The sequence below is a fragment of the Scomber scombrus genome, chromosome 10 (assembly GCF_963691925.1).
Source record: "Scomber scombrus chromosome 10, fScoSco1.1, whole genome shotgun sequence".
Classification (NCBI taxonomy): domain Eukaryota; kingdom Metazoa; phylum Chordata; class Actinopteri; order Scombriformes; family Scombridae; genus Scomber; species Scomber scombrus.
Genome location: NC_084979.1, coordinates 28,872,397 through 28,899,583, shown reverse-complemented (window position 1 = coordinate 28,899,583; position 27,187 = coordinate 28,872,397). Strand labels below are relative to the sequence as shown.

General features: G+C 39.1%; 2 protein-coding genes across 7 annotated transcripts in view; one reads left to right on the top strand and one right to left on the bottom strand.

Annotated features, from left to right (window-relative positions):
• irak1 (interleukin-1 receptor-associated kinase 1) overlaps positions 1-4,818 on the bottom strand; it is a 416,029-nt gene extending 411,211 nt beyond the window's left edge. For 5 of the 6 annotated variants that reach the window (XM_062427480.1, XM_062427479.1, XM_062427481.1 and 2 more), the window contains exon 1: positions 4,666-4,818. In XM_062427480.1, the coding sequence (XP_062283464.1) occupies positions 4,666-4,777 (112 nt within the window). In that variant the 5' untranslated portion in view covers positions 4,778-4,818. Of the gene's footprint in view, positions 1-1,260; positions 1,333-4,665 lie in introns of those variants that run through there. The other variant, XM_062427484.1, reaches the window with a different exon arrangement.
• A 6,497-nt stretch (positions 4,819-11,315) lies between these two features.
• On the top strand, positions 11,316-25,620 carry mecp2 (methyl CpG binding protein 2). Its single transcript, XM_062427477.1, has 6 exons — positions 11,316-11,427; positions 19,914-20,088; positions 20,894-21,102; positions 21,196-21,389; positions 22,264-22,400; positions 23,042-25,620. Exons 1-6 carry the CDS (start codon positions 11,396-11,398, stop codon positions 25,268-25,270), a joined length of 2,976 nt encoding a protein of 991 aa, XP_062283461.1. The 5' UTR covers positions 11,316-11,395; the 3' UTR covers positions 25,271-25,620.
• The last annotated feature ends 1,567 nt before the right edge of the window (positions 25,621-27,187 follow it).

Below are 27,187 nucleotides of genomic sequence, written 5' to 3'. Positions count from 1 at the left end.
TAATAAAAAAATAATAATAATAATTAAAAAATAAATAAATAAAAAATAAAAAAAAATGAGTAAAAACCAGAAGTGTAAGGTGAGGGTATTAAATTGAAAATTAAGATTACATTTTTTTTAATTAAAATAATAAAATAACTAAAGAGGAAATGTGATGAAGTAAAACCACACATTAAAAAGAAGATTATGAAAGAGTAATGAAACCCAGTAGTAAAACAGGCTAAAATAAACAAATAAAAAACAGATAAATAAGCAAAAAAAATGGAGTTCAATTAAAAGCCAGGTCTTAAGTTTGCTGGGTTTTTTTTTAAAATATGCACGCTCTCTGCTGCTCTGAGGTAAACAAAGAACTGCCCTAGGTGTGACAATCTGCCCTCAAGACACCCTTTCAGTAGTAGGAAGTGTTACAACGCCCTGTAACAAACAAACAGCCACAAGCACTGCAACGTCACTCTGTGAGTATCGGCTGTGATGAGTTTTTTAAGCCAATGCCGACACAGAAGAAAACATCCCCATATATCGATATACTGGCTGATAATCTCATATATACACAGAATATGAAACATAAACACACTTTTTTTTTGGCAATGATGCTTCTACTGTGGTTATTAAGATGTGTGATGGAGGCCGTGATGTTTTACTGTTAAAGGGTAAACTTTACTGATCCGCCTAAGGGGGAAATTCAAAACTGACACAACAGTGTTCTTGTAATAAGTGATAGTAAATAAAATAAAATAATAAAATATAATAAGATAAAATGAAATAAAATTAAAAATAAAATAAAATAAAATAAAATAAAATAAAAATAAAAATAAAAATAAAAATAAAAATAAAATAGAATAGAATAAAATAAAATAAAATAAAATAAAATAAAATAACACATAAAAATTAAATTAAATAATATCTCAAATAATCTGCGATGTTCCTAGCATTAAACAGTCGGGACAGCCTCAGTCTTATTAGTGGGAGTAGAGGAGATACTCCCACTGATGTAAAAAATGTATAATAACTATAAATTATAAATAACTATAAATAAATAAAAAAAACAACCAAAAAACATATGTACATATATGTTAAATTATGTATACATAAGTAACTTAACTTACGTAACTGTAAGTATAGAAAGGAAGGAAAAAAGGATACACACAGAAAATGCTGCACACACAAAGTTAAAAAATAAATATATATCGGTACACATCAGTCAACATATAAGCTGATGCTGATATATCTGTGATAGGCTGATATCGGTCGGGCTCTCACCTTGATAAGCGATCTTTTAAAGAACAGAAACCACGCTGTAGTGCCGCTCCAAGTGAGGAACTTCAGGTATTTAATAGACTCTAAACCCGCAGGAGGAGCGCCGAGCTTTGAAGCCAATTTAACACAGCGGACGAACTGTGTAATGTAACTTATAGAGGTTCCTCTTTTACATTTATTTGAACTTTCATCTCTTCATGTTTGTTTTGATGTTGTAATATTTAATTTTTAACCCGTGCTGTTTATTTTGTTTGCTCTTGTTTTATTGCTTTAAATGTAAAGTGCTTTGAGCTGCATTTTATGCTTTGAGCTGCATTTATGCACTTGGGTAGTCGAGTGGTTAAAGTGTGTGCCACGTAATCGCAGCGTCCCTGGTTCGAATCCAGAAGGTACTTTTTCTGCAGGTCGTTCCCCTCTCCCCTAACCCCAACCCTGCTTCCTGTCGGCCTTTATGCCACTACTGTGCTCACAAACAAAGGGTCAAAATGCAAAAAACCCAAAACCTTTTTATGCAAGAGCCATGCAACACTTTATATGTGTAATATTAAAGGAAATGGTGCAACAATAATAGCAGAATGCAGAGTGTTTTGTGTGTTTCACCTTCCTTTTAGTTGAGTACTTTTTTACTTAATTTTTCTAAGCACTTTTTAAACTTTAACTTATGGCACCAATAAGGATTGCTTTCAATTTCTCTGTACATGCACAATGACAATAAAGACTATTCTGTTCTAAATGAAGTTATTATTATTATAATTACGACATCACGTGGTGCTATTGGGCCTAAAAAGACTTTTTCACATTACATTTACACGTTTCTGAGCGTCACAAATGACTCGTTTTACTATCAGATATTTGATCTGATCGCATTTTCTAAAGTCCAAGAAGAGCCGCACGATTACTTCATTCATTTTATCCTCATTTAAGTTCGGAGGGCTAAACAGGAAGTAGTCGGCTCGCCAAGCTTTGCAGTGTTTCCCATTAATTATATAGAACGTGGCGACTCACCATAGTCTTATTTGTGCCACCACAGTTTCATAATGAGTCAAACATGTCTGTAGTAAAGCACACAATCATTTAGAGCATACATTTTTAATGTTTTATAGATATAACCTTTTAATTTTGCTCTCAGTGTGCCCCAAGACCCCCCCACCCACCCACCCAGAGGGTCGGACTGAGGTGCCAACACCATAATCTCACTTTCTCTTTGGGCCTAACGATGCAGAAGCAAAGATGAAGAGGAAGAATATATTTTGGGCTTTCACAGGAATGAATGGGACCCTGCCTCTGACGCTGTATCCAGTTCTCTTTATCGTAAGTCCTCATCATGCAGCAGAAATAATGAATGTATGAGTTAAAATAAAGCAAGTGTTGTTGTTGTTTTTATACAGTACTACTCACTAGTTCTCTCAGCCACTTCCTCCTTTAAGATGGGTTGGTTGTGCAGTAGTAAGAGCCATAATGTGTGGATATAAATTAAGTTAAATATTATGGAAATTTCATAGCTCATATTTTCAGTCTTTGTAAAAAAAAAATGTACACAGTGTATTTGATGTTAATGCTCCTTTATTTCAGTGTAGTGAGTGACGTCATGTGCAGCAGAGTAGATTTAGGAACGGGAGCATGTTGTTTTTCTACCGTATGATCGATGTAATTTAATTGTTTTTTGTTTCAGTAAATATTTTTTTAACTCTTACATACTGTTCATATTCTGTCTCTTCATCAGTTTGATTAATCTTATGGGGGGAAAAAAAGACATCCACAATCACTATTTTATAGTCCAGGTGATCATTTTGTAGAATATGATGAATATAACGTTGTTTTATAGCTGATTTTTGCATCTTTTAAAAATATACAAGGGCCAAACTTGTATATTTGCATATATAAAAATGTGTATAAGCTCCACAAAAATAAAAAGAATGACACATTTTATTTCCATTTTTATATATTGTAGGTCATGTTGGGAAAGTTCAGCTTAGATAAATGTGTATCGGGTGTTTTTACAGCTCTAAAATGTAAAAATAAACAGTACGTAAAGATTAAACTGAGTTGAACCATCTGTCATTTACATCTAGAGACTAAAGTTTCTGTTCCTGTAGCTCGTTAATGGCTCATTTGACACCAAGATGGAAAAGGCCTCTACAGTAGTCTTTACAAGGGGACACCCCCCCACTGACCATAACAAACTCATCATGACCACAAAACCAAAACAAAAAATCCCCTTTAATTTCACTATTCTTGCCTCCCAGCTCAAAACAGCCTATTTAATTTAGTATATTATTAATTGTTTTAATTTAATCAGAATATTCATCTGATGTATGTTTTTTCTCTCATAAATGTATTTATTTTTCTCTATTATCGGGATTTAATCTTTTCCAGGTATTATTAATATTTCTCCTTATTATTATTATTATGTTAATTATTTATTTATTTCATTTCACTATTTATTTATTTATTTTCCTCTGTTTGATGTGCCGTGCAGCTGTTTGGAGGTGGGGGGATTTATATGTTGTTCTGTTTATTTAAACTCAATAAAAAAGTATCTGTAAAAAACATAAGATATATAAATATTTATAGTGTTACCAGTTGAACATTGCACACTTGTATATAACATAAGGAATGTATGTAAATTGTAGATTTATATTATTACAGATTATTTTAGAGATTGTTTATTGTATATAGTATTTTATTTCATATCACTGCACCATTACATGGCTACTGTTCTGTCCATTTTTAATTTCTCCCTAGGAGGTTTACTAAAGTTTCCCTTACCTTATCTTTTATTACAAATATATATAAATAGACACTTTAATGATCCTTATATACTACAGGAAATTGCAGAAGCTACATCTACACTTAAGAAAACCGCACGTAACATTATATAGAAATACACCTCTGACTATCCAACGGAAAAACGACTAAAATAACCACTAAAAATACCCAAACGTTGTGCTAATAATACAAATATATGTGTATAAACATGTAATAAATCATAATAAAATACTCAGTGTGCAAAAAAATTCCCTGCAGTATCTAAAAAAAATACATCTAAAAAGATAAAACAACTTTCTTTATATTGTCTCTATAATCACACTTATTATTAACATAAAATGTAAATAATAATAGAGGGGAGGGCTTTATATTATTTTGCCCCTGACCCAAAAAATGACATCATTATATTATTAACTCAGTTTATATGAAACAGATGTTACAGATAATAATATAATCTCAGTCAGATGGGATAAAATCACTCCTGTTACTTTATGTTTTTATACTTTACTGTTTTTTATGCTGATATTTATGATTTTTTAACACTTTTCTTTTTTCATCCACAGACACAAATCCTCCCTTTAAGACTAATGTTAGCTGTTAGCATTTAGCACACAGTCTTCAGTTCTGGTTCCGACTTACCGAAACGGGTCCAGTCCTGGTCTGACAGTCCGTCCATCACCTGGCAGAAGTCCCACAGATCTGAGGCGGGCAGGTTGTAAAGAAACTGCCCTCTGAATCCTTCTCTGGACATCTTTTATTTAACGGGAAATACTTAAAGTCAGTCTAAAGAAGTTTGAGCGCCTCTGCTACTGCTTCCGCTCACCGTGTCAACAAGCTCTCCGCAATAAGAGCCGCTTCCGGTTGGTGTGCGCGCGTGTGTGTTTAAAAAAATAAAAGCATGCGTTCTGATATTTTTAATCAAAAGAGGTACAAAAGTGAAAATGATTAAAAATGAAAGGTCCTATGATTGGTCATGTCAGGGGAGATTCTAGGATCAGACTTTTAGGGGGGCTCAGCTCCTAATGAGAATTTGACATACAATTTCCTGCAAGTGTTCAAACCCCCTGCTAAATTACTCATTTCACTGGATAACGTAAATTACAACAAGAAATATTAATACATAGTAGAGTGGTCTACTATAATGTATAATAATAATGGTTCAGAATAAACAATCACAGATTACTACAGAGAGGACCCTGAGATAGTTAATTAACCCCGAGAGAAAGATTATATATTAATGACAGAACTATCCAAAGTACATTAAACCTGTTAAAATAAAACCATTTGAACCTGTAACATAAGTGTTTGTCCCATATCTAACAGACAGGCTCACAAAAATAATTTAAGTTGTATAAAATAATTACAATCATTATTTATTTATTTTTAGGGTTGCTGAGATCAAATTTAGGGGTGCTTGATCATCCTTAAAAAGGGTCTAAAATCACCACTGCGTCATGTTTTGATTGTGACAAATGTCTGATAACATAAAGGATGTGAGGTGGTAACTGTGAGAGTGAAGGAGACGAGAGACTGATTCTGAAAACCTTGTGCATGTAGACTTTTTTGAGTACTGGTTTTTGTTTCGTTTGTAGAGAGGTCCTCTCTAGAGCAAGTGTGTGGTTTGCACATCTTTTATTTAAAGCATACATCACAGTGTTTACGATTAGAGGATAAAGAATAGTTTAAAATCATGGATGGAAAGAAAATAAAAGTCAAAATAAGGAAAATAAACCATTACATAAAAATCTTGTAAAGCCTAACCATTACATGATGTTCAGGGTCTAATTTGACCCATTTTTCTTTACATTTTAGAGGGAAAAACACCTTAAAATGTTTATTTTAGCCAGACATTTGATTACTTATCCTAATATAAAAATATATATATATAATATATATAAATATTTCATCTTTCTAAAAATGTTTTTGTGCAGCAGTTACACATTTTTTGTTGAGTTTTTGACTCATGTTTATTCAAAAAACTCAAGAATACACTCTCTCTGCTCTCTGAAAGCTTCATCAAGGACTAATCACCAATTTATTAATGACTGATGAGTTAATTCATGAATTATTTGTGGTTATATAAAGACTAATTATCAGTTAAAACTGTGAAATACCTGCATGTTTATGAAAATGTTACAGCTTTTTTAAAAACATTGTGCATTATGAGATTGAGGAAATGGATTGTTTGATATTAGCTGTAAGCTCGGGGAAATTTGGGGTTTTCCGCTGGATATATTTGGATCTATAAATAGAGAATTTGGATAAAATGATGAGCTAATTAATCAAATAAAAATTGCAAGTGAAACCAAACAATACATTTTTTTCCAAAGTAAAGAAAAGTTGGGGTAAATATGATCAGCAGCAGTGTTTGGTTTGTCTGTGCTGGGCTACTGTAGAAACATGGCGGCCTCGTGGATGTTTGATAAGAGCTGGATACCGAACCAAAGATGCTCGTCTGGGGCAAAAGTTTTCTAGTTTCTGGTTTTGCTTCCATGTCACGCAGCCAACTGAATATGCGCAGGAGTGTTTCCCCCACCCACTCACAAACCACGGTTCTCGGCTGGAGGAAAGTTTTACATAATATAAAACATCAATGGATCAAAAAGTCCTAATAGAAAGAGTCATAATTGAGCCTGTCTGCCGTTGGAGGCCTCCTGTCAACAGTCTCTGTTTTTTCAATGGCCGTCAATGGGGCATCACAGAGCACCCAGAGACGAGGGCAATATTTTTACTTTTGAATTACTCTGTGGCTTTTGTGGGAGTCATATTTTAAATGTCACATGCTCGGCCAGCTGCACGGTTACTGTGAAAAACAACAGAGACACTATTAACTACTTGAACGCTGTGTCATAAACATGGTTATTTGAGCACTACATCACACACATTTTTCAGGAATTGGGATATAATGAGCGATTAAACACCACAGTGATATATTTTTACTATTGTTATTAATTTCAGGAACCTTAATGTACAGAAAATCTAAAACTATAACCTCAAAATTAACTTTCAGGGGAGCCGAGCTCTCCTTAGCTCCCCTGTAATTCGAACCCTGATTGAATGACTATTGCAAACATTAGTTGTGGATTCTTTTATTTTGGTCCTTATTAACAATTTTCCAAATAAACAATCCACATATATATAAATAACAATAAGGAACTAGACTGTCTATTTTCAATTTCACTCTGAAGTTTCACTTTTAATCCCAATTGTTATAAACTCTCTCAGTTTCAGTCAGCAGCTGCTTGAAGTCACGGTTCAGAAAAAGTCACGTAACCAGATTTTTTACAAATTTTTTCCTAATAGATTTGGGGCTTTTGATATAATATTCAAGGCTGCAGCCCCAAAAGCCAGCCCATAGCTCCTTACCTGCTATGGGAGAATGCTCTTTTAGCTGCAGGGGGATTTTTTTAGGTGCAATACCACAAAGGGGAAAAAGAGTTGGCGTCCTCTCAGCTCTTGTAATACATCCGTGGGTAGCTTCCCTTTGTAGATATAAAGGTCATTTAAAAAAAAAAAAAAAGTTTTAATATGTGTCTTTTTATTGTCCTGTGAGAACAGAGTAACCACACAGTAAACCTTTCTGTTTACATGAAAGTCAAATGAATGAATAATCAGAGAGCTGCATGTTCTGATCATCTTTCATCCTTTTCCTCTTCTGAGATAAATAACTTACCATACTGTATTCTGTGTGTTTCATATAACTGTATATAATTTGGTTCCTTAGTTTGAAGTGAATGTTGTACTGTTATTTTTTTAAAGGAAGTAGTGAATGAAGTTTTTCTCTCAGTTTTGACTGAAGCTGCTCATTTCCCTGTTCCTACGGAAGTATGGCTGAGCGTAAAGTCCTGACTGTATTCTAACGTCACACATCAACACACACACGTTCCTTCCTTTTGTCAGATTGATCAATATGCGAGTTTGTGGTTTGTTGAGGAATGCCTGAATGCACAGTGAGTTTCGCATGTGGGTGACTCACTATATATCATCACCCAAAACCCTTTATTACTTTCTTTTTTACGACTCACAACCTCACAAGTTTACACTGCTTTACACAGCAGCTCATTTTACATTTTGAAGTTAAATCACTGTTTTATGGTGTAGGGGAGACCGGGGTTGGTTGTCACAGTGCTTATTACAGACAGACAACTAGAGGGCGCTGTGACATGATGTCGATATCAGATAGTCAGCCTAACATCCTGCCAATTTTTGCACTGGTCATTTTGTGGAAAACACACAAAACATTGAGGTGAGGAGATAGTTTGTCATTTTTAAGGGTCATAGTAAATTTTCATGCTGGTGTTGTTTTTTGTATTAAAAGCTTGTAGGTTATTAGCAGGCGGGGAGTTCTGGTCCTCTGAAATGATGCGAACGCGGAAGTAACTTAAAACTGCATTCTATCAAAAGGCCACCTGTGGGCGACCGTTTTGGTGTCAAAAGGACTTCCGTCTCTATACAAGTCAATGGAGAATTCACCAACTTCTCGCTTGATTTATAACCTCAGTAAACGTTTTCAAAATGTGTTTATGGTCTCAATCACTAGTTTAAAGCCTTCTTCAATGCAGTATGATGTTCATTTGGGACATTTTGGCCTCCCTGATTTTATATGTGACGATAAAGCAGGGTATGCATTAGGGCGTGGCTACGTCGTGATTGACAGGTTGATTGGTTCACAGGTTCAGGAGGGCGCCTCATGCTCCTCCTGATGCCCATATAAGTAGAATCCATGTTTTTTTTTACCCAGCATGCACCTGAAATTTTCAAGATGGCGCTGCTCAGATCCGAAACTATTCGCTTCCAAGCAGCAGTCCACAAACCAATGGGTGATGTCACGGATGTTACGTCCATTTTATATACAGTCTATGGTTATTAGTCATTTAAAAATCAAACACTTATTAAAAAGCAAAAAGGTAATAGCTTTGATTTTGAGTCAATTTTAAGCATTTAGCAAGCTAAAGCCATGTGGTAGCTAGCTCAAAATGTTTGTCAAGAAGTTGGTTGGGGATCGTTGTCTCATTTCTTTGGGGGTTGGTTGTCACACACTGTCGCACTGTAAATTCCTTTTCATTACATAGGCTAATTCAAACAAATATGGCGCTTTTCCACTATACAGTTCTAGCACTACTCGGCTCGACTCGACTCGATTGGTTTGGTACCAGGACAGACCTTTTCTATTACTTCATAGTACTCAACGTGGGCGGGTCGTCATAGCAACGCTGCGCGAAACTGCCGTGACTTCGTTTTATACGTGACACAAACACTGGACAATGGAGGACATTGAGGCGATGGTGTACTTGCTGCTGTTTGTGGCTTTTTGTCACACACAAAGCAAGAGAAGAGAAACAAATCGCTGTAACGCTGTTGACGGTATTTAAAAATGCTGGGTTTGATTCTTGTGTCGGACGACTCATGACGCTTCCAGTGACGACTCTCTGACCAATCAGTGGCCGGCAGTCTGTTGACGTCACATTTTAGTACCGGCTCGGCTCGCTTGTAACCAGCAGAGCAGGTACTAAAAAAGTACCAGGTACCAGCTACTATCCCTAGTGGAAAAGCAAAAAAAAACGAGTCGAGTCGAGCCGAGTAGTGCTAGAACTGTATTGTGGAAAAGCCCCAATAATGACCTGGTTCAATTTCATGGTTTAAACACATGGGGCATCGATGAGTACTATTATAAAGGTGGTGTTCATTTAAAAAAAAAAAAAGTGGTGTTTCTATCTTTTAGTAAAAACTAAAAACGTATTTTTTAAAATCACTTTTTACTGAAACCCTGTTGATAATTACAGGGACAACCAACACAGTGATTGGGTTGGTTGTCCCAATGTGTCTTTGATGGTTAATTACTTCTTGTTACAATAAATTGTAAAAGTGAAAGTGATACCCATTTCAAGCCAAGGCCTTAATCTTCCCTTTAATGTAGGAATGATTATTGAAAGATGTTTTGATGATCAGCGATTCTCACCAGAGTAAAAAGTGTGACAACCAACCCCGGTCTCCCCTATATCTAGTTTTTAATGGTAGATAGTGTGAGAAATGTGTATATTGTGTAGGGGAGAGCAGGGTTGGTAGTCACATTTTTTTTTAAACTTTCATTTGAATTTCTCATAAAGTGTACACTGAAAAGATTCCCTTATAATGTGTAATGGAAACCTAAAGTGTCAGGTAGGAATAAAGTGGTCTTACTCTCCTTCAGCTGATTCTGTTCAATATGAACCGTCAAATACGTCCCCATCGTGAGGTTGGTTGTCCCTGTGTTATTTTAAAGGGGAAAATAAAAAATGTAATCTTAGAAATTAATTTAAAATGCTTAGGTTCAATGAAATACAACAACCTAACACATCTCCTACACTAAGAGAACATAAACAGGAAAAATCATTCCTATAAGTGCGTTTTGTAAATCCTTATATAACAATAATGTTATATTTTATATATCCATTTAGGACAGGGAAATATATCGATATTATAGTCTATCGATATTCTGATATGAGACTAGATATCGTCTTAGAATTTGGATATCGTAATATTGTGATATGACATAAGTGTTGTCTTTTCCTGATTTTAACGGCTGCATTACAGTGAAATGATGTAATTTAGTGAATTTACCAGGTTGTTCTAGCTGATCTTTTATCAAATTACTGATAATTATTTATCAAAAAATCTCATTGTGTAAATATATTTGTGAAAGCACCAACAGTCATCCCTATAACATATTGTTGCGATATTGAGGTATTTGGTCAAAAATATTGTGATATTTGATTTAATCTATATATCGCCCAGCCCTATATCCATTTATTGTTTTATTTAAACATTTTTAACAATATCAACATTACTGATTTTAATGTTTTTATTCTGTATCGGTGAGCTAATACTGATTGATTGACTTGGCACTGCATTCTAAGTTATTTATTTATTTATTACATTTTTATTTATATAGAGCTGCTGCTAATGAATGAGGAAGACTGCTAAACCAAATGTTGTTGTATATGTTCTTATGCAATGACAATAAACTTATCTTATCGTATCTAATATTTACTTTGTGGTTTTTCTTTAACTATTTGAGCTCAATAAAAAAAAGAATCTGTGTAAAATAAAAAAACAACAGATTTTACTTTTTACAGATTTCAGAGCCTTACCCTTGAACGCCTCACTGTGACCATCTCTGAGCTCACATCTCGCGATATTACACCACCCCCCTTGCTCTACACTACAGTAATCTCCTCGCAAATCTCGCGTTGTTTGAAACACTGACGGCGGTTGGAAATGGAGTCAGAAGGGGGCGGGGTGCAGCAGCAGCAGCAGGAGGGAGCACAGAGATGTTTGGAGGCTTTTCCTTTTTTTTTTTTTTAATATAAAATTATTTATTTAAATAAAAATGGCCGCCGTGGAGAGCGGAGAGGAGAGACTGTAAGTGAGGTTTTTTTTTTCTTACATTTTATCCTCCCTTTAAACCCTGCCGATGCCGCCGACGAGCTTTTTTCTGTCGTGTGTTTTTATCGAAGTAAAAGTGCGTTGGTTTCTGGCCCGGCCTGTCTCAGCGGAGCGGGGTTAGCGGGAATACGTCACCAACTTACTGCTAAGTCTGTACTTTAGCTGCAGGAGCGGACGTTAGCTGTAGCCCGTTTGTGCTCCCCCCGGGTGGGGAAGTCAGGTTCGGTGTTGCTGCTGCGATGTATCCGTCATATAAACACCCTGAGCCCGAGCCGAGCCCCCCCACCAATCCAAAGTGACCGGTTCTGTTCCCACCCGCCTCCGTCAGACAGGCGGGAAGCTAACAGGCTGCTAGCTCGTTAGCCAAACACAGATCAGCGTGTTTTCATGGTGATGGTGATGGTGATGGAAGAGCAGGCGGAGTGTTTTTTATCTGCTGCCCCCCCCCCCCTCCCACCACCTCCACCTTCCTCCTACCCTTCCTCATTCACATGCACACATCCCGTTATATGCCCCCCCACCACACCCCCTCACTCTCATTAGCAGGAAGCTGCCCAGGTGCTGCTGAGCAAGGCAGTGTGTGTGTGTGTGTGTGTGTGTGTTTTTCAGGCAGGACTCGAACCTGTGTCTCTGTGTGTACATTATATATATATGTGTGTGTGTGTGTCTCTCTGTGTACATTATATATGTGTGTGTGTCTCTGTGTGTACATTATATATATGTGCGTGTGTTTGTGTGTGGCCCAGTTTCCTCTCAAGGCAGTTTTTTTGTGTGTGTGTGTGTTTCATGGAGGACTCGAACCTGTGTCTCTGTGTGTACATTATATGTGTGTTTGTGTGTGGCCCAGTTTCCTCTCCAGGGAGTGTGTGTGTGTGTGTGTTTAAGGAAAGGACTCGAACCTGTGTTTCTGTGTGTACATTATATATATGTGTGTGTATGTGTGTCTCTATGTGTATTTTATATATGTGTGTTTCTGTGTGTACATTATATATTATATATGTGTGTATTTGTATTTGTGTGTGTGGCCCAGTTTCCTCTCACTGCTCACTTCCTGTTCCTGCTGCTTCACCTCCACCTGCAGCTTCATCATCATCATCACCATCATCATCATCATAACACATCTTAAGTCAGTTTTTTTTTTGTGTTGTACAAATGTGCCTCAGGGGGCTTCATTAGATATAGCGGAGAGATACAGGAAGGATTATATGTAGAGAAAAAGGACGACATGCAGCAAAGGCCGCTGTGGGTTGAAGCTGCCCAGGTGCTGCTGAGCAAGGCACTGTGTGTGTGTGTGTGTGTGTTTCAGGCAGGACTCGAACCTGTGTCTCTGTGAACATTATATATTTGTTTGTGTTTGTGTGTGTGGCCCAGTTTCCTCTCACCTCCTGTTCCTGCTGCTTCATCTCCACCTGCAGCTTCATCATCATCATCATCACACACACACACACACACACACACACACACACGGTGGTTCCCAATCTGAGGGTTGAGACCCCAGCGAGGGGTCACAGCATAGATGTGAGAGATCGAGAGAGATTAAGTACTCTTAATCTTCAAAAGGGGAAATGACAACGATACAGCAGCAGCTACAGCCGACAAATCATTTAAATATAATAAAAACGGGACAGAAAGCAGAACAAACATATTAATTTATTAACAGAAAATTAATCTAGCAACTATTCTGATTATTTATCATTTGGAGTATTTTCTTGAAGAGAGAAATGCTTAATATACTCTAGTTGCAGCTTCTCGTGTGTGTTAAATTGCGGATTTTTCAGTTTTATTTCACATTAATCTAAATATCTTATTTTTTTTGGACTCTTGCAAACTGAAATGCACATTTTGCATTATATTTTCTAATTATTTAAATTAAAAATGTTTTTAAAAAGCCGATAATTGAATTAGAGGAATGGAAAAGAAGAACTTTGTTGTCATTTTGCACGGCGGTAAAACAACAAGCTCGAAAGTGCAGCTTCTTGAATGGTGCGAGATAAGAACAGGATGTACTTAAATAACTACAAGCACAGAAGATAGAGTACTATCAATAGAGTATATACACAGTTCATACACACATATATATATAAATACACCACTTCTGCCTTTTTTACATGCATACGTTTATGCATAAGTACGACTAACTCTAGTTACATGCAAACATATCAAGTAAAGAACAAATAAAAAACAATAATAAGATCAAATAAACTAGTATTTAAGATAAGATATTCCTTTGAGTCCCACGATGGGGTAATGTTAAATTATTCAAGCATCATGAGCCCGACCTATATATATATATATATATATATGGGGCAGCTGATATTATCGGCCGATATTGATTTATCACAGATATATCAGCATCTGTGAATATGTTGTACGATATGTGACCCCTTTTTAAAAAAATTAAGTTTAATATATGCATGTTTTTTTTTGTTCCTGACCAGCTGAGAGCGCCACAGACTGCTGAGAGTTTTAAAAAAAAGACTTAAAACATTTATTTTTCTGCAGAAACGTTGACTTTTAATTACCTTGCTGCTTTTTTAATTCTTATTTTATGATGTTTTATGTTTTTATTGTTTACATTGATGCTTGTACCTTGTTGCACTTTGAGATTAGTTCATTACAAATAAAAATGTATTATTATGATTATTAAATTCCCCATTTAAGTTTACTGTTTCAGTGCACTGATGATGTGGTTTTTATACAATAAAGTTTTTTCTCAGCTCTAAAATATCAGGACCTCTGTTACATATCTTTGTTACAAGTATTTGAAAACCACATTTTAGGGATTATTATGAACAAATAAGTGTTCAGGATATAGACGTAAACACACTTTCCTTTTTGTAATAATCCTTTAAATGTGCTTTTCAAACGCTTGTGTCAAAGATACGGAGGTTTTATCGGACAATAAATATCGATATCGTAATTTTTTTTATTCCCTAATATCGGCAACAGCCCCCAAAAATATTAATTATTGGTCGGGTTCCAGTAGTATTCATGGTAAACTTAACTCTGCATGTGAAACTTATAATAATAATAATAATAATGATGATTGTTATCTTCTTCTCATTAATTACAGGATTATTTGACTTCCTTCAGATCTCCATAAATGAAATAAAAAGCTCTTTATGGTCACAAGTCAACCTCCAACTCATTAACTAATCTGCAGAGTATTTTATTAATGACTCCATAAGTTCTTTGGTCTGTTAAATGTAAGAAAATAGTGAAATTGAGAAAGAAGCGACCAGCATCAGGAGTTTAAATCATAATATTTTTGTAAGTTTTATTTACACTTGAGACAATTAAAAACACAGAAAAGGAAAACCAGAGCAAAACAATGAATAAAAAGAAAATAAGAAAGAAAAGAGAATAAAAAATCATACAAATATAAAATATATATGTAAATAAATAAACAATAAAAAAAATGAAATAAAAGGAAAATAAGAAATAAAATAAATACGATGAAATACAATTATACAAAGCAGTTGCTAATAGATGTTGGGATGTTTCCATAATGTATAAATAAGTGTTTTTAATTTGATGTTAATGAGATCAAAGTCATTAATTATTAATTATTAGTTCAAACAGATTTCTGCAGGTTTTAAATTAGATTCGTACAATCCACCTTTAAATATAAATATAATAAATCTGTGTTTTATTTGTGAACTTTTAACCTCATTCACATCGTTTCAACTTCTGGCCTCGTTGACAGGAACAGGTGCTTCGGTTGAGTAAACAAACACTAAAAAAGAAAAAAAGAGAAAACCCAAAAACTGTCTTCACTCCCTCAATAAAACAACCTTTTAATAAAAAACAATTTTTAGTCACTGACAACTGGAAAAATACATCTTAACTAAAGCTGCACGATTAATCTCATCTCATCGCAATGTCAGCCTATGATCGCAAAATGGACTTTTTAAATTGAATTTGAGCGGAGACACTTCACAGACTGAACTCTGTCTCTGTGTAGTCAGTGAAGCGTGTTTATGGTCACATGACTCATCGGTGAGCAGACCACAGACCAGGTGGAAATAGAAGCTAACGGTGCAGCCGACGATGAACTGGTGATACTAAAAAACCCCGCAACCTCTGTTAGATGGTGATATTTTGGATTTTAACCTCAGCGACGTCGAGCAGAAAGAGGAAGTCTGTAAAACATCTGAAATGAAAGTCTCTCTACGTCACGCAGCAACACAACAATTTATATCAACAGCACAGTAAATATGAATGCAAGCGCTAACTAATAGTAACTAATAACTAATAAAACAAAACACAAACCAACTTCCGACTTTACTTTACTCTCCACTTTTCGGCTGCAATAATGTAAATTTCCCTATTGTGGGACTAATAAAGACATATTTCGTCTTCTTTTAAAAGGCACGCAGCGTAAGTCAGTGTTCACATTTTCATTTGCATTTAGCGTTAGTCTGTTGAGACGTTCCTTACGGCAAGACGACGACGTTTACTCATAAATACGAAGAGTAAAAATTTCGTTGTTTGACTTTTGAGTTGTTTGAAATCTTTATAATGTTGCTTTAAAGTTGTGTTCAAGTGCAGGTGGAAAACGTCCGACATCTGGACTTTGAGCACATTCACGTAGTTGAAGTTTGGCATGTGTTTTCTTTTTCCTCCCACACTCCTGGTAGCTCCTGAATGCAGCACGATGTCTGGGCGTTAATCCAGCGGATGAATGATTAAACAGAGGAGTCTTCTTTCTTTAAATTTATACAAAAAAACTATTTATTTAATGGAAGAATTTAAATAATTAACTGGACGCAAAGACACAAAAAATGCAGAATATGAATCTAAATAAAACTCAAAGGTAGCTTACAAGGTTTTTAAAGTTAAGTCTTTGTTAAGGTGTCCTCACGTTACCTTAGTGAATTATTTTTCTTTTCTTTTTCACTTAAAAAAAAAAAGTCTTTACATTTAATATCCACACAATCACAATTTAAATGCTTCTGTTAATTCTCTCCACTGTCAGGAGATAATCCATACAGTTTTATTTAATTTATTCTGTGGCTTTTAAACATATAAAAAGAAAAAAAGAACTAAATACTAAAATACTAATCCTCCTCAAGACGTTAGAATCACAGAATAAACCCGGATGACTTTAAAGACTCGTTACGTGGATTTAAATGATTAAAAATAGAAACTGTACTGTGTTTGTTTAATATTTACTTTTTCAGAATGTTGTTTCTTTTACATCCTTGTGTCTCAAAAAAAAATCTAACTTAACTAACGTGAGGCCGTAACAGGTCAGGCGTTGATACTGCTGAATTTTTTATTACACAAAAAGGTTAAAAAATCCACAATCGGTCGGGTTCGATCCAGCTGGAGACTAAAGTACATTTATTCAAATACTGTACTGAAGTATAATTTTGAGGTAATTGTACTTTACTTGAGTATTTCCATGTGATGCTACTTTATACTTTCTACTCCACTACATTTATTTGACAGCTTTAGTTACTTTTCAGATGAAGATTTGACACAATGGATAATATAACAAGCTTTTAAAATACAACACATTGTTAACCCTCCTGTTGTCCTCGAGTTAAGGAAGGAAGGAAGGAAGGGAGGAAGGAAAGGAGGGAGGAAGGAAGTAAGGGAGTAGGAAAGGAAGGAAGGACGGAGGAAATAAGGAAGGAAAGTAAGGTAGGAGGGAGGGAGGGAGAGAGAAAGGAAAAGAGGAAGGAAGGGAGAAAGGAAAAGAGGAAGGGAGGGAGAAGGAAGGAAAGGAGGAAGAAGGAAGGAAAGGAGGGAGGAAGGAAGGAAAGGAGGAAGGAAGGAAGAATGGAAGGAAGGTGGGAGGGAGGGAGAAAGGAAAAGAGGAAGGGAGGAAGGAAGGAAAGAAGGACAGAGGAAAGAAGGAAGGTAATGGGGAGGAAAGAAAGAGAGAAGGGGGGAGGGAGGAAGGAAGGAAGGAAAGAAAGAAGGAACAGTCAAAACAGACGGGGTCATTTTAACCCAGGATGACGAGACGAAGGTTAAAGATGAAACCAAAAAGCAGTGTGTAGTCGGGATCAGATTTCAGATTTTCCCTCTAAAATCTAAATCACATGGTTTCATTTCAATAAATGTTCAAATGATCCAATATTTCAGCAAAAATCAAAGATTAGAGAAAAAGTCCAAAAAACTGAAAACACATTTGTGTATCAGAACTTAGTTGTTTCTTCTTTCCTCTCCCATTAATCATCTCACCACCCCTCATATTTATCTGCAGATCTTAACGTAGTTGTTTTATATATTTTTTATCTTTCAGGATTTTTACAGTCAATACACAAAAAAAAAAGTCTCACATATCTGTTTTGACTACAGATTAACCTCCGGAGGTCAAAGGTCAGGATCTGATTCACAATCTGATTGATGTAAAAATGACTCTCTGTCCTGTTAAAGGGTCAGTTCACTCAAATTAGAAAAACTCTTTTATCCACAGGCCTCTAACTGGTATTTAACCATGCAGATAGTATCTGATCTGATAGCTTCGGCCTCCACATTAATACAGTGGAAGTGAAAGAGATTTCGTTTCAAAGCAAAACTCAACACAGTTTATTTATTATTTATTATTTATTATTTTTACATAAACGACGTCTCACAACAACAGAAACCAGAATAATTTAACTCCCACATTATTATTAGTGTTGAAATTCTTAATTGATCATCAGATTAGTTGAACAAATATATGACAAATTAATTGATGATGAAAATATCTGTTTGTTGTAACTCTAATGAAGGAAATAAGACAGATTGACAGGATTTATTCAGCCAAGTATAAGACATAAAAACATAATAATACAATATAAAATACAGTCAGAAAACAGAGCGGTGTCACTTTAATTGCAGCGGTATGTTTCAGTTTCTGATTGGTGTCTAAAAATAATAAATTAGGAGTAACAGAGACGATGTGTCAGTATGTTTCTTCTTTTCTTTTCCTTTTTCTTTTTTTGTCAGACATCAGCTGTTGTAGTGAGTCTGTCTCGGTGTTGTAAACATCACTTCCTGTTTATGAGAGCGTGCATCGGGGCCTCCTGCTGGTTTTTCTAGTGTTGAAACCCTCTCACGCTGTCTGTCGCTGCGGGCTCACATGACAGCCGAGGTGTGAAGTTTAAAGCAGAATCAGGAGGAACAGCTGGACCGCACGTCCGTTTTTAGACTGATCTGTCCTCCAGGAGGCCGCACACTTCAGATTATTTCTATTAAAGATCAGTTTTAAAAGTGCTGCAGATTATTAATCAGCAGGTTATTGATTAGTCTGCTTTAGTGTTTAAAGTTAAAGTTTAAGATATCATCACAGGGTCATGTGGTTCAGAGCTGATGTGGAGTGAAAGCTCTTCCTGTTGGTGGTGCGTTCAGGGACACTATCATTTTTTGTAAATTTAACACTCAGTGCAGCTGCTTCATAATAAAAGCTTCACTGTACTTCTGGCAAACTGATTTATACACTGTTTTGGTCTGTTACTCGCCTGCAGTCAGAGTTTCAGCCTTTTAGCACATTTTTAAACATTCACTCAGTTGTTCACATGAGAAAAATATAATATACATTATATCATATTTACAGAATTTCCCATTAATTATATAGAGGTCTGCAGCCCATCATTGTCTAAATTTGTGCCGTTAATTTGTAGTTTAGTTATTTGAAAAAACACAACGCGAACTTGAAACAATGTAGAAAAAGATATTTACTGAAAGATGTTCCTCAGTAATGAACTAGTTGAACTTGGATAATCACTTCTGCGTTTTTAGTTTCAGAGCTGAAATACAGGCGTTAGTATTTTTTTGATGGTTTCTTTGGAACATTTATGAACTGGTGAAATTTATGTCTTCATTGCACACATTTATTTTTTTTGCATATATAACCTCTTAATATTTCTCTCAGAGTGAACCAGAATGATGCATTTGACTTAAAAATGTACAAAATGTTCTCCCAGGGGAGCCGGACTCCCTTAGAGAGTCGGACAGAGGTCCAACCACCACAGTCTCTCAAAAGTCTGTGGGAAACACTTTATATATGTTATAATCTTATAGAGCCCCGACAGATATATCAGTCAGCCGATATTGACGGTATCGGTGAATATGTTGTCCGATATGTGCCAATATTTTTAAATAAAGTTATATAGGCAGCATTTTGGTATATTTGATCCTTTCATCTTAATTTAAGTTTTTTTTTTGTTCTGTGAGTGTTTGTTTTTTTGTTGTTTCTGTTGTCATTTTTATACAATAACATTGTCAAACTGTAAAATATTGCGGCCTCCATTACACATCTTTGCCACAAGTACCACATTTATTCTGTACATTATCAACCAATATATTGCTCCTTGATATCAGTATCCGCATCGGCCCCTAAAGTCCAGTATCGGTCGGGCCTAATACCTTCACACTACGACACACCTGACTGATCTCTACCTATAGTCGATGTTATTGATGGATTTTGGAAAATTAACAGAAGTCGATGCCGTCTGTCTCCACAGAGAGGAGGGTCAAGAGGGTGAGGACGAACCTGTCGACCCCCAGCCTCCCACCAGAGAGAGAGCCAGGTCACACAGTAAGACCAAGAAGGCTCGCAGGGAACGTCGCCATGCCGACCAGGGGGCGGAGAGCACCGCCTCGACAGCGGCTGGCGCAGAGGTGGAGTCACAGAGCCAGGTAAGGAAAGGTGGAGCGGACAGCTTTAACTGCACGAAGGAGTCAGACAGGTGGAGTTGTGGATTTTTTTACATGGATTTTTTTTAGGAGATGTTGGGGCGCCGCCACTCACACATCAGCCGATTTTTCCCAGTGGTCACTTGCGGTATTGCAGCAGCCCAATAAGCATTTGTCCCATAGACCACCATTGTAAAAAAGATGTCTTTAAACCTCAAACTGCAGACAAACTCCATTATGACTCTTTTTTTTCTTTTTATGATTTTTTTTGGGGGGATTTTTTTTTTTGCCTTTATTTAGTAAGTTAGCGGCAGAGAGGCCGACAGGAAACAAGAGGAGATGCTGAATCGAACCAGGGACGTTGCGTATATATGTGGCATGCACTGTAACCACTCTGCTACCAAGGCGTTCCAATTATGACTTTTTTTATTATTGGTTTTTAATTCATGGAGGTTTTATATTTCTAAAACTTTCCTCAAGCAGAGAAAAAGCAATTTAAAAATTAGTGACGTCATCACAATGTAAAGTCTGTGGGCCGAGTAGGACCTCATGGGCGGAGCCAGTGGGGGAAACACTACTGAGCATGTGCAGTGGGACACATATCGCGAAAGCAAACCCGGACGCTAGAAATTTTTTTTGGTGTATGCTCCAGCCGAGCAATTCTTATCGGACTGAATGGGTGACCTTTTTGGTCCGATATCCAGCTCTTATAATACATCCATGATTCTTTACCACATATCAAACAATGTACTCCTTATTTAACTTGTTGGGGATGAGAAGCTGGTTTGATGTCGTTCCCTCTCTGCAGGGTTCGGAGCCAGTGGCCGGCCCGTCGGAGCCGGGGTCAGAGTCAGCGGCCGGCAGTGAGTCTGCGGGTTCTCCCAGGCAGCGGCGCTCCATCATTCGGGACCGCGGGCCACTGTACGATGACCCGTCGCTGCCTGAAGGCTGGACCCGCAAACTCAAGCAGAGGAAATCTGGACGCTCAGCGGGGAAGTTCGATGTCTACCTGATCAAGTGAGCCACACCCACACCTGCTGCTCTGATGGTCTCCGTGAGTAAAAACTGTATTAACGATGATATTTTGTTGTTACTCCCTTTCTTCTTTAGCTCTGAGGGAAAGGCGTTTCGTTCCAAGGTGGAGCTCATCGCCTACTTCCAGAAGGTTGGGGACACAACCACTGACCCCAACGATTTTGATTTCACTGTTACCGGACGTGGAAGCCCCTCCCGACGTGAGAAGCGGCCCCCCAAGAAACCAAAAGTGGTTAAACCATCGGGGCGAGGCCGCGGCAGGCCTAAAGGTACACAACCACTTACACAAAAAAATGTAACTGTCATTACATTGTCAGTAGTCTTCAATTTAAAGGTATACTACGCAGGATTGTCCTAAAAAGCAATGACAAGCTTATGACCCACTAGAAGTGTGTGGTGGTGTATTTATCTGCAGAGAGCCTGTATTTTCTTATTTTCTCCTCATTTGATGTGTTCGGGACTCTTGTGGGCATCAACCTTTGGACAGTGGGTGTGTATCCTCCAACCAATAACAGTGCACAGGTGGGAGGTCAGAACCAAGCCCATAGGAAGAGCGCTGAGCTTTGAAGCCAATTCAACATAGTGGCCAAACTGTGTAACTACAACAACAAGTGCTATTGGGCCCATAAAGACTTTTCACCATAGACTTTTATTGTGAAAGAGACGGCTGTAAATCCGCAGATGAGTTTTTCTGAGTGTCACAACTTTACTTGTTTTATTATCACGATTTGATTGTATTTCAGAAGTTCAGAAGAGTTGCACAGTTACAACGTTTTATCCTCATTGAAGTTAGCTGGAGTGCTAAACTAGAAGTTGTTGGCTTGACGAGCTGAAGTCGCTAGTGCGCTTGCACTATGGGCCCAACGATGCGGAAAGGGAAGAACTTTTTTTGGCTTCGTGCGCCACTGAGCAGCTTTCATAGGAATGACCTCGACCCGGCCCCTGAAGCTGGATCAAGTTCTTTTCATACATCCATGGCCAGAACTCGTACCGTAGCGACCAGGTGACATCACTGTCAAGCACTAACTGACAAATCCTGCATAGTATACCTTTAAACTCAACAATTAGCAGTGTTCACTAGTGTTTCTTGTTTTCTTTAGTGTTTTTTTTTTTGTATATGTGTTTATGTTTCTTTGTGTTTAGGCAGCGGAAAGATGCGCCAGGCAACGGAGGGCGTGGCCATGAAGCGTGTGGTTGAGAAAACTCCGGGTAAACTGTTGGTCAAGATGCCCTTCAGCAAGGCAGAGTCCACCACTGGTACCACCTCCACTGCCTCAAAGGTATGTTCAACCTGTCGTTCAGATGTGTGATCAGTGCCCCCGTAAAAATCCCAGGAGATTGTCTTTCAGGGGCGGTTCCTGCTATGGAGACACGTGCCAACAGTCAAAGCCCCGTAAAATTACCCTGAGGTTCCTGCCCTATAATTGAAAAGAGTCCCTTCATGCTGAAAGATGCCAGTCGAGATGATTTGGGCATCTGATATCCCTGTGGGGGCAGGGTGGAGGACAAAATAAAATCCCTTTTTGCTCAGATCAGGGAGAACAGGTTAATAAAGAGAAACCCTGAAGCCTGAAATTTTGGGTACTGGCTGCAACCAAAATGTCACTCAGAAGACACTACTTTGTGTGATAAAAACTGTTATTTACAAAATTACCCTACATTAGGAAAAGAAACGCTATACACTATAATTTACTGTGGAGAATCTTACCAGAGAGAAGCTGTTTTTTTATAACACTCACTTCAAACCAGCCAGTTTTTTCTGGGTTTGGTTTCGTGGAGGAACTGAAGGTTAAAACGTTTCAGCAATCAGCTCTGGTGGTTACCTCTGAAGGCAGACCTGAAAATGTCAAGCAATTATAATTACTGCTGTTTAAATTTTAAAAAATGCTGATGCTAATGCTACTTCTTGATTCCCCTGCAGGTGGTGTCTCCTGCCCAGGTGTCCACCAAGTCCCGTCCTGGCAGGAAGAGGAAATCAGAACAAGAACTTCCGGCTCCACCACAGACCACCCCCAAAAAGCGGGGCAGGAAACCAGCCTCCGCCACAGCAGCATCAACTGTTGCCGTGGCATCCTCCTCTGCAGCATCAACCTCTGGTAGCTCAACAGTAGGGAGCTACGCTGCAGCCGCCATCTTGGCCGCTGAGGCCAAACGGAGAGCGGCCAAGGAGTCTTCCACCAAACCTGTCGTCCAGGAAACAGCCCTGCCAATCAAAAAACGCAAAACCAGAGAGACAATAGAGGAGCCAGAGAGCGTTCAGACTCCAGCAGCTACGACAACTGAGACTGTAAGGAGGTCTAGTGCAGGTGGGGGGGAGGGAAGTACGGGGGAAGGAGCACCCCCAACCTCAGAGCCTCAGTCCGCCCCTTCCGAGCAGAGCCAGTCACAATCACAGAAGCAGCCTACTGGTTCAGAGGAAAGTCAAACACATGGACACAAAGTGCATAAAGGGAGGAAGCACAAGGAGAAATCGGGGATCGCAGCAGGAGACGGAGGAAGCAAAGGAGAGGACGTAGGTGAAGATGGAGGTGAAAAGGAAGGAGAAGGAGGAGGAGGAGCAGCAGGAGGAGGAGGAAGGAGTAGCAGCAGCAGCAGTAGCATTAGTCCATCAAAAAGCCACAAACGGAAGGACCGGCCACCTCACAAACACCACCACCATCACCACCATCACCATCATCATCATCGACACCAACAGTCTTCTGCCTCCACATTAGATCAGCCACCTCCTCCTCCTCCTCCTCCCCCTCCTCCTCCACCACCTCCTCCTCCTCCTGCTTCCTCCAGCCAGGCCAGACCTGAAGTAGAGCCGCAGACTACACCGTTACACCCCACCACCCAACAATCCCAGCAAGCTCCTCCCAAATCCCAATCCAAGTCTGCTGCTCAGTCCCTGTCTGAGCCTCGGCATCCTCCACCTCAACCACGCCACCCGCCCCAACCCCGTCCCCAACCACAGTCCCCCAGTCAGCCTCAAGCCCAGCCTCGTTACCCTGCACCCCAGTCCTCTCCTACCAAGCATACCCAACCACAGCTACGGCCCCAACAACCCCAGTCCCAAACCCACAGTCAGCACCAGGCCTACCCCCAAAAAGCTCAATCACAGCCTGTCCAAACCCAGCATGCTCCACCTCAGTCACACCGTTCTCAGTCCCCATCCATCTCGCACGTCCATCCGCCCCAGACGAGGCATCAACATCCGCAAACCCAGTCCGCCACAGCACTCCAACCTCAGACCCAGCCCAGGCACCCGTCTCAACCGCAAACTCAGCTCAAACAACTGTCTCAACCCCAACCCCGGCAGTCGATGCAGCCTCAAATCCAACCCACAGCCAGGACCCCAGCCCAACCTCAGACTCCACCCCAGTCCAGAACCCCAGCGCAATCTCAGCCTCAACTCCAGTCCAGAACCCCTGTCCAAACTCAGCCTCAACCACAGTCCAGGTCCCAATCCCAAACTCAGCCTCCAACCCAGTCCAGGACCCCAACCCAACCTCAGCCTCACCTGCAATCCAGGCATCAAGCACAGCCTCAACCGCAGACAAGGCACCCTTCGCAACACCAAGTTCAGACTCAATACAGACCACAACCCAGACAGTCTCTCTCCCAACCTAGACCACCCCAGTCCCAGTCCCAAGCACAACCACACTTTCAGCGGATTCAAACACAGCCGCGGCCCCACCCACAGCTCGCCAGGTCCCACCTGCAGCATCTCTCGCCACACCGACCGTCTGTCAGCCTAAATAGACCCAATCCGGTCCCGTCTCAGCAAAACCAGAGCGAACAGCCCCAAGACCTGAGCACCACGCGGCCCGGCCGAGGAAGCCTGCTGCCAAGCCGGGAAGTCAGCGCGGAGGGGAGAGGGGGGCTGGCGGTGGCATCATCGGAAAGCAGAGAGATTTTAGGAGGAGAAAGAGGGTCAAACAGCACCTCAAGACCTCCCGGCTCAATGGCTTCTGGTCCTCCAGGAGGAACCGGGGCCGGAGTTGGTCTTGTGCCGGGGGCGGAGGGGCGGGCCAGACTCCGGGCGGAGCCAGAGGCAGCAGGTGAGGGCAGGGAGCTCAGAGACATCGTCCCCCAGTCCGCCGTTCCCTGCCCCAGCCGTGAAGAGACCGTAGAGTCACGGACTGCCGTCAGCGAGAGAGTCAGCTGATTGGTCGGGCTTGATGAACAGGCTGACTGATCGGTGGACTGACTGAGTCAGCACCAGGTGGAAGAGGAGTGTGACTGGGCTGTCCATGGAGGATTCATGTTTTTACACTGTTTTCAGATAGAAGGATAGCGTCACACAGCTGGTAGGACGTTCTCAGATTCTACTCCGTTTGATTCTGTCTGGAGACTCTGTAAAGTTGTGGATTTGAGAGCCGAAGCTGGCGCTGAGGGACAGCAGAAGAGAAGAACGGATAGTGTCTTTTTATAGGAAAAACAAAACGAAAAGGAAAAATCGATACAAAAAAAAAAAAAAAAAAGTGTGTGTGTATATATAATCAAAAGGCAGCTGTTGTGTCCCGCTAGTCTCCATGGGGAGGGGGGGGGGGAGTAGTTTGGAACTAAAAACCAACGCTTAACAACACATTACTCTGAACGAAACGTTGCTTCCGGAATATAACCAGTTTTTTTTATTTCGTATTTTGATAGTTTATTGTTTTGTCTCCGTTATACAGCTTTAAACTCTGATATTATTGACTGACAGTCCCTTATTCATTGCTGTGCTGCTGACTGACAGTCCCTTATTTAAAGTCTCTGCTCTCGACTGACGGTCTCTTACTAAAAACTCCTCTTATTGACTGACACTCCCTTACTGAAAGCCTCAGAGGTGGTGGTTTGCACCTTAAACTGGTTTCTTAGAAATCTCACTTTTCGTTTTTTCCTCCTTATTTTTCCATTAAAACCCACAATAAATAAAAAAAAGGAGGGTCGTAATTTTTTCCATCCACTTCCAGACTGCCCCCTACAGGTAGCCAATCTGATTTATTGTAGTTGTTGTTTTTTAAAAATCAAATTCACTCCACACAGACCTCATCCGCAAGTTAAGTCTTTAAATACTATTTTAAATATTTGAACAACTTGAAGTGTTCTTGATTCCTCTTCAAAGACACTAAAACAGCCTAAAATAAAAACAAAAACGGACGAGTCAGATAAGTTTAATGAGAGATTAACCTCCAGAAGTTTCAAATGTTTAAAAAGCAGCGAGTTCTTCCAGGTTAGAGATTCTTCCATTCTGGTCTGTATTGAATCTGTTTGTTTTGGTAGTCTTTTTGTTTCCAAAGGAAGCGCATTTTAATATCAAACCAAACCCACTTTTACGGTAGCTTTATTTTAGTTTCAGTCTTAATGAAAGAGTGGGAAAACTGACTCATTTTTATTGTGTCTTCATGTTGAATGTCTGGAACAGTTTGCACTCCTCCAGTTTGTACAATCAACCGCCTGCATGTCGCTCGGAGACCCTTGCAGGCCTTCAAACCCGGAGCTGCACATACGCAGAGGTTCGACCTCGCTGGGGTTTTTTTTTTTATTACTGTCGGCCATGTTGGTGATGATGTTCTGCAGGAAGGGAAAAGAAAAAAAAACCCTGACAGAGGTCCGGTTCAGCTTCACGTGGGTTTAGATTTGCTGGAGACGGCAACACAAAACTATTCAGTGAGCAGAAAACTAAACTTTAGTCCGTAAGTCAAGATTTGAGAGCTTCCAGGAGAGATGTTTGAACTCTCATCTTTCAAATACACAGTCAACATGAAAATGAAGAGCAAGTATGAGAAAAATAATTGGAGAGAGGGGAAAAACAAGCTTCTTTGTGCTCTTGAATTGATGTCAAGTTACAGTAACAGCAGAGCTTTGATCACCGAGTATTATCACGTGACACTCTTATCGATATTTATCTATCACCCATATCAGAAACATGACCTTTTTCAGGGCTAAGTGTCGAGAAATTTGGCTCTCCATTTCAATGTAGGCAGTCCAGTGATGCAATACCCCAAAAATCCACTGATCTGTCACTCAAACGCGACTACCTAAATCATATTTCCTGTCTTATCTGTACCTTAAATAACCCTCTGCATCGTTTTAACGC

Coding starts and splice junctions, on each gene's coding strand:
- mecp2 (XM_062427477.1), top strand. CDS start 11,396: ATGGCCGCCGTGGAGAGCGGAGAGGAGAGACT. Junction 21,103..21,195: donor TTCGATGTCTACCTGATCAA/GTGAGCCACACC, acceptor TTTCTTCTTTAG/CTCTGAGGGAAAGGCGTTTC. Junction 22,401..23,041: donor CCACCTCCACTGCCTCAAAG/GTATGTTCAACC, acceptor ATTCCCCTGCAG/GTGGTGTCTCCTGCCCAGGT.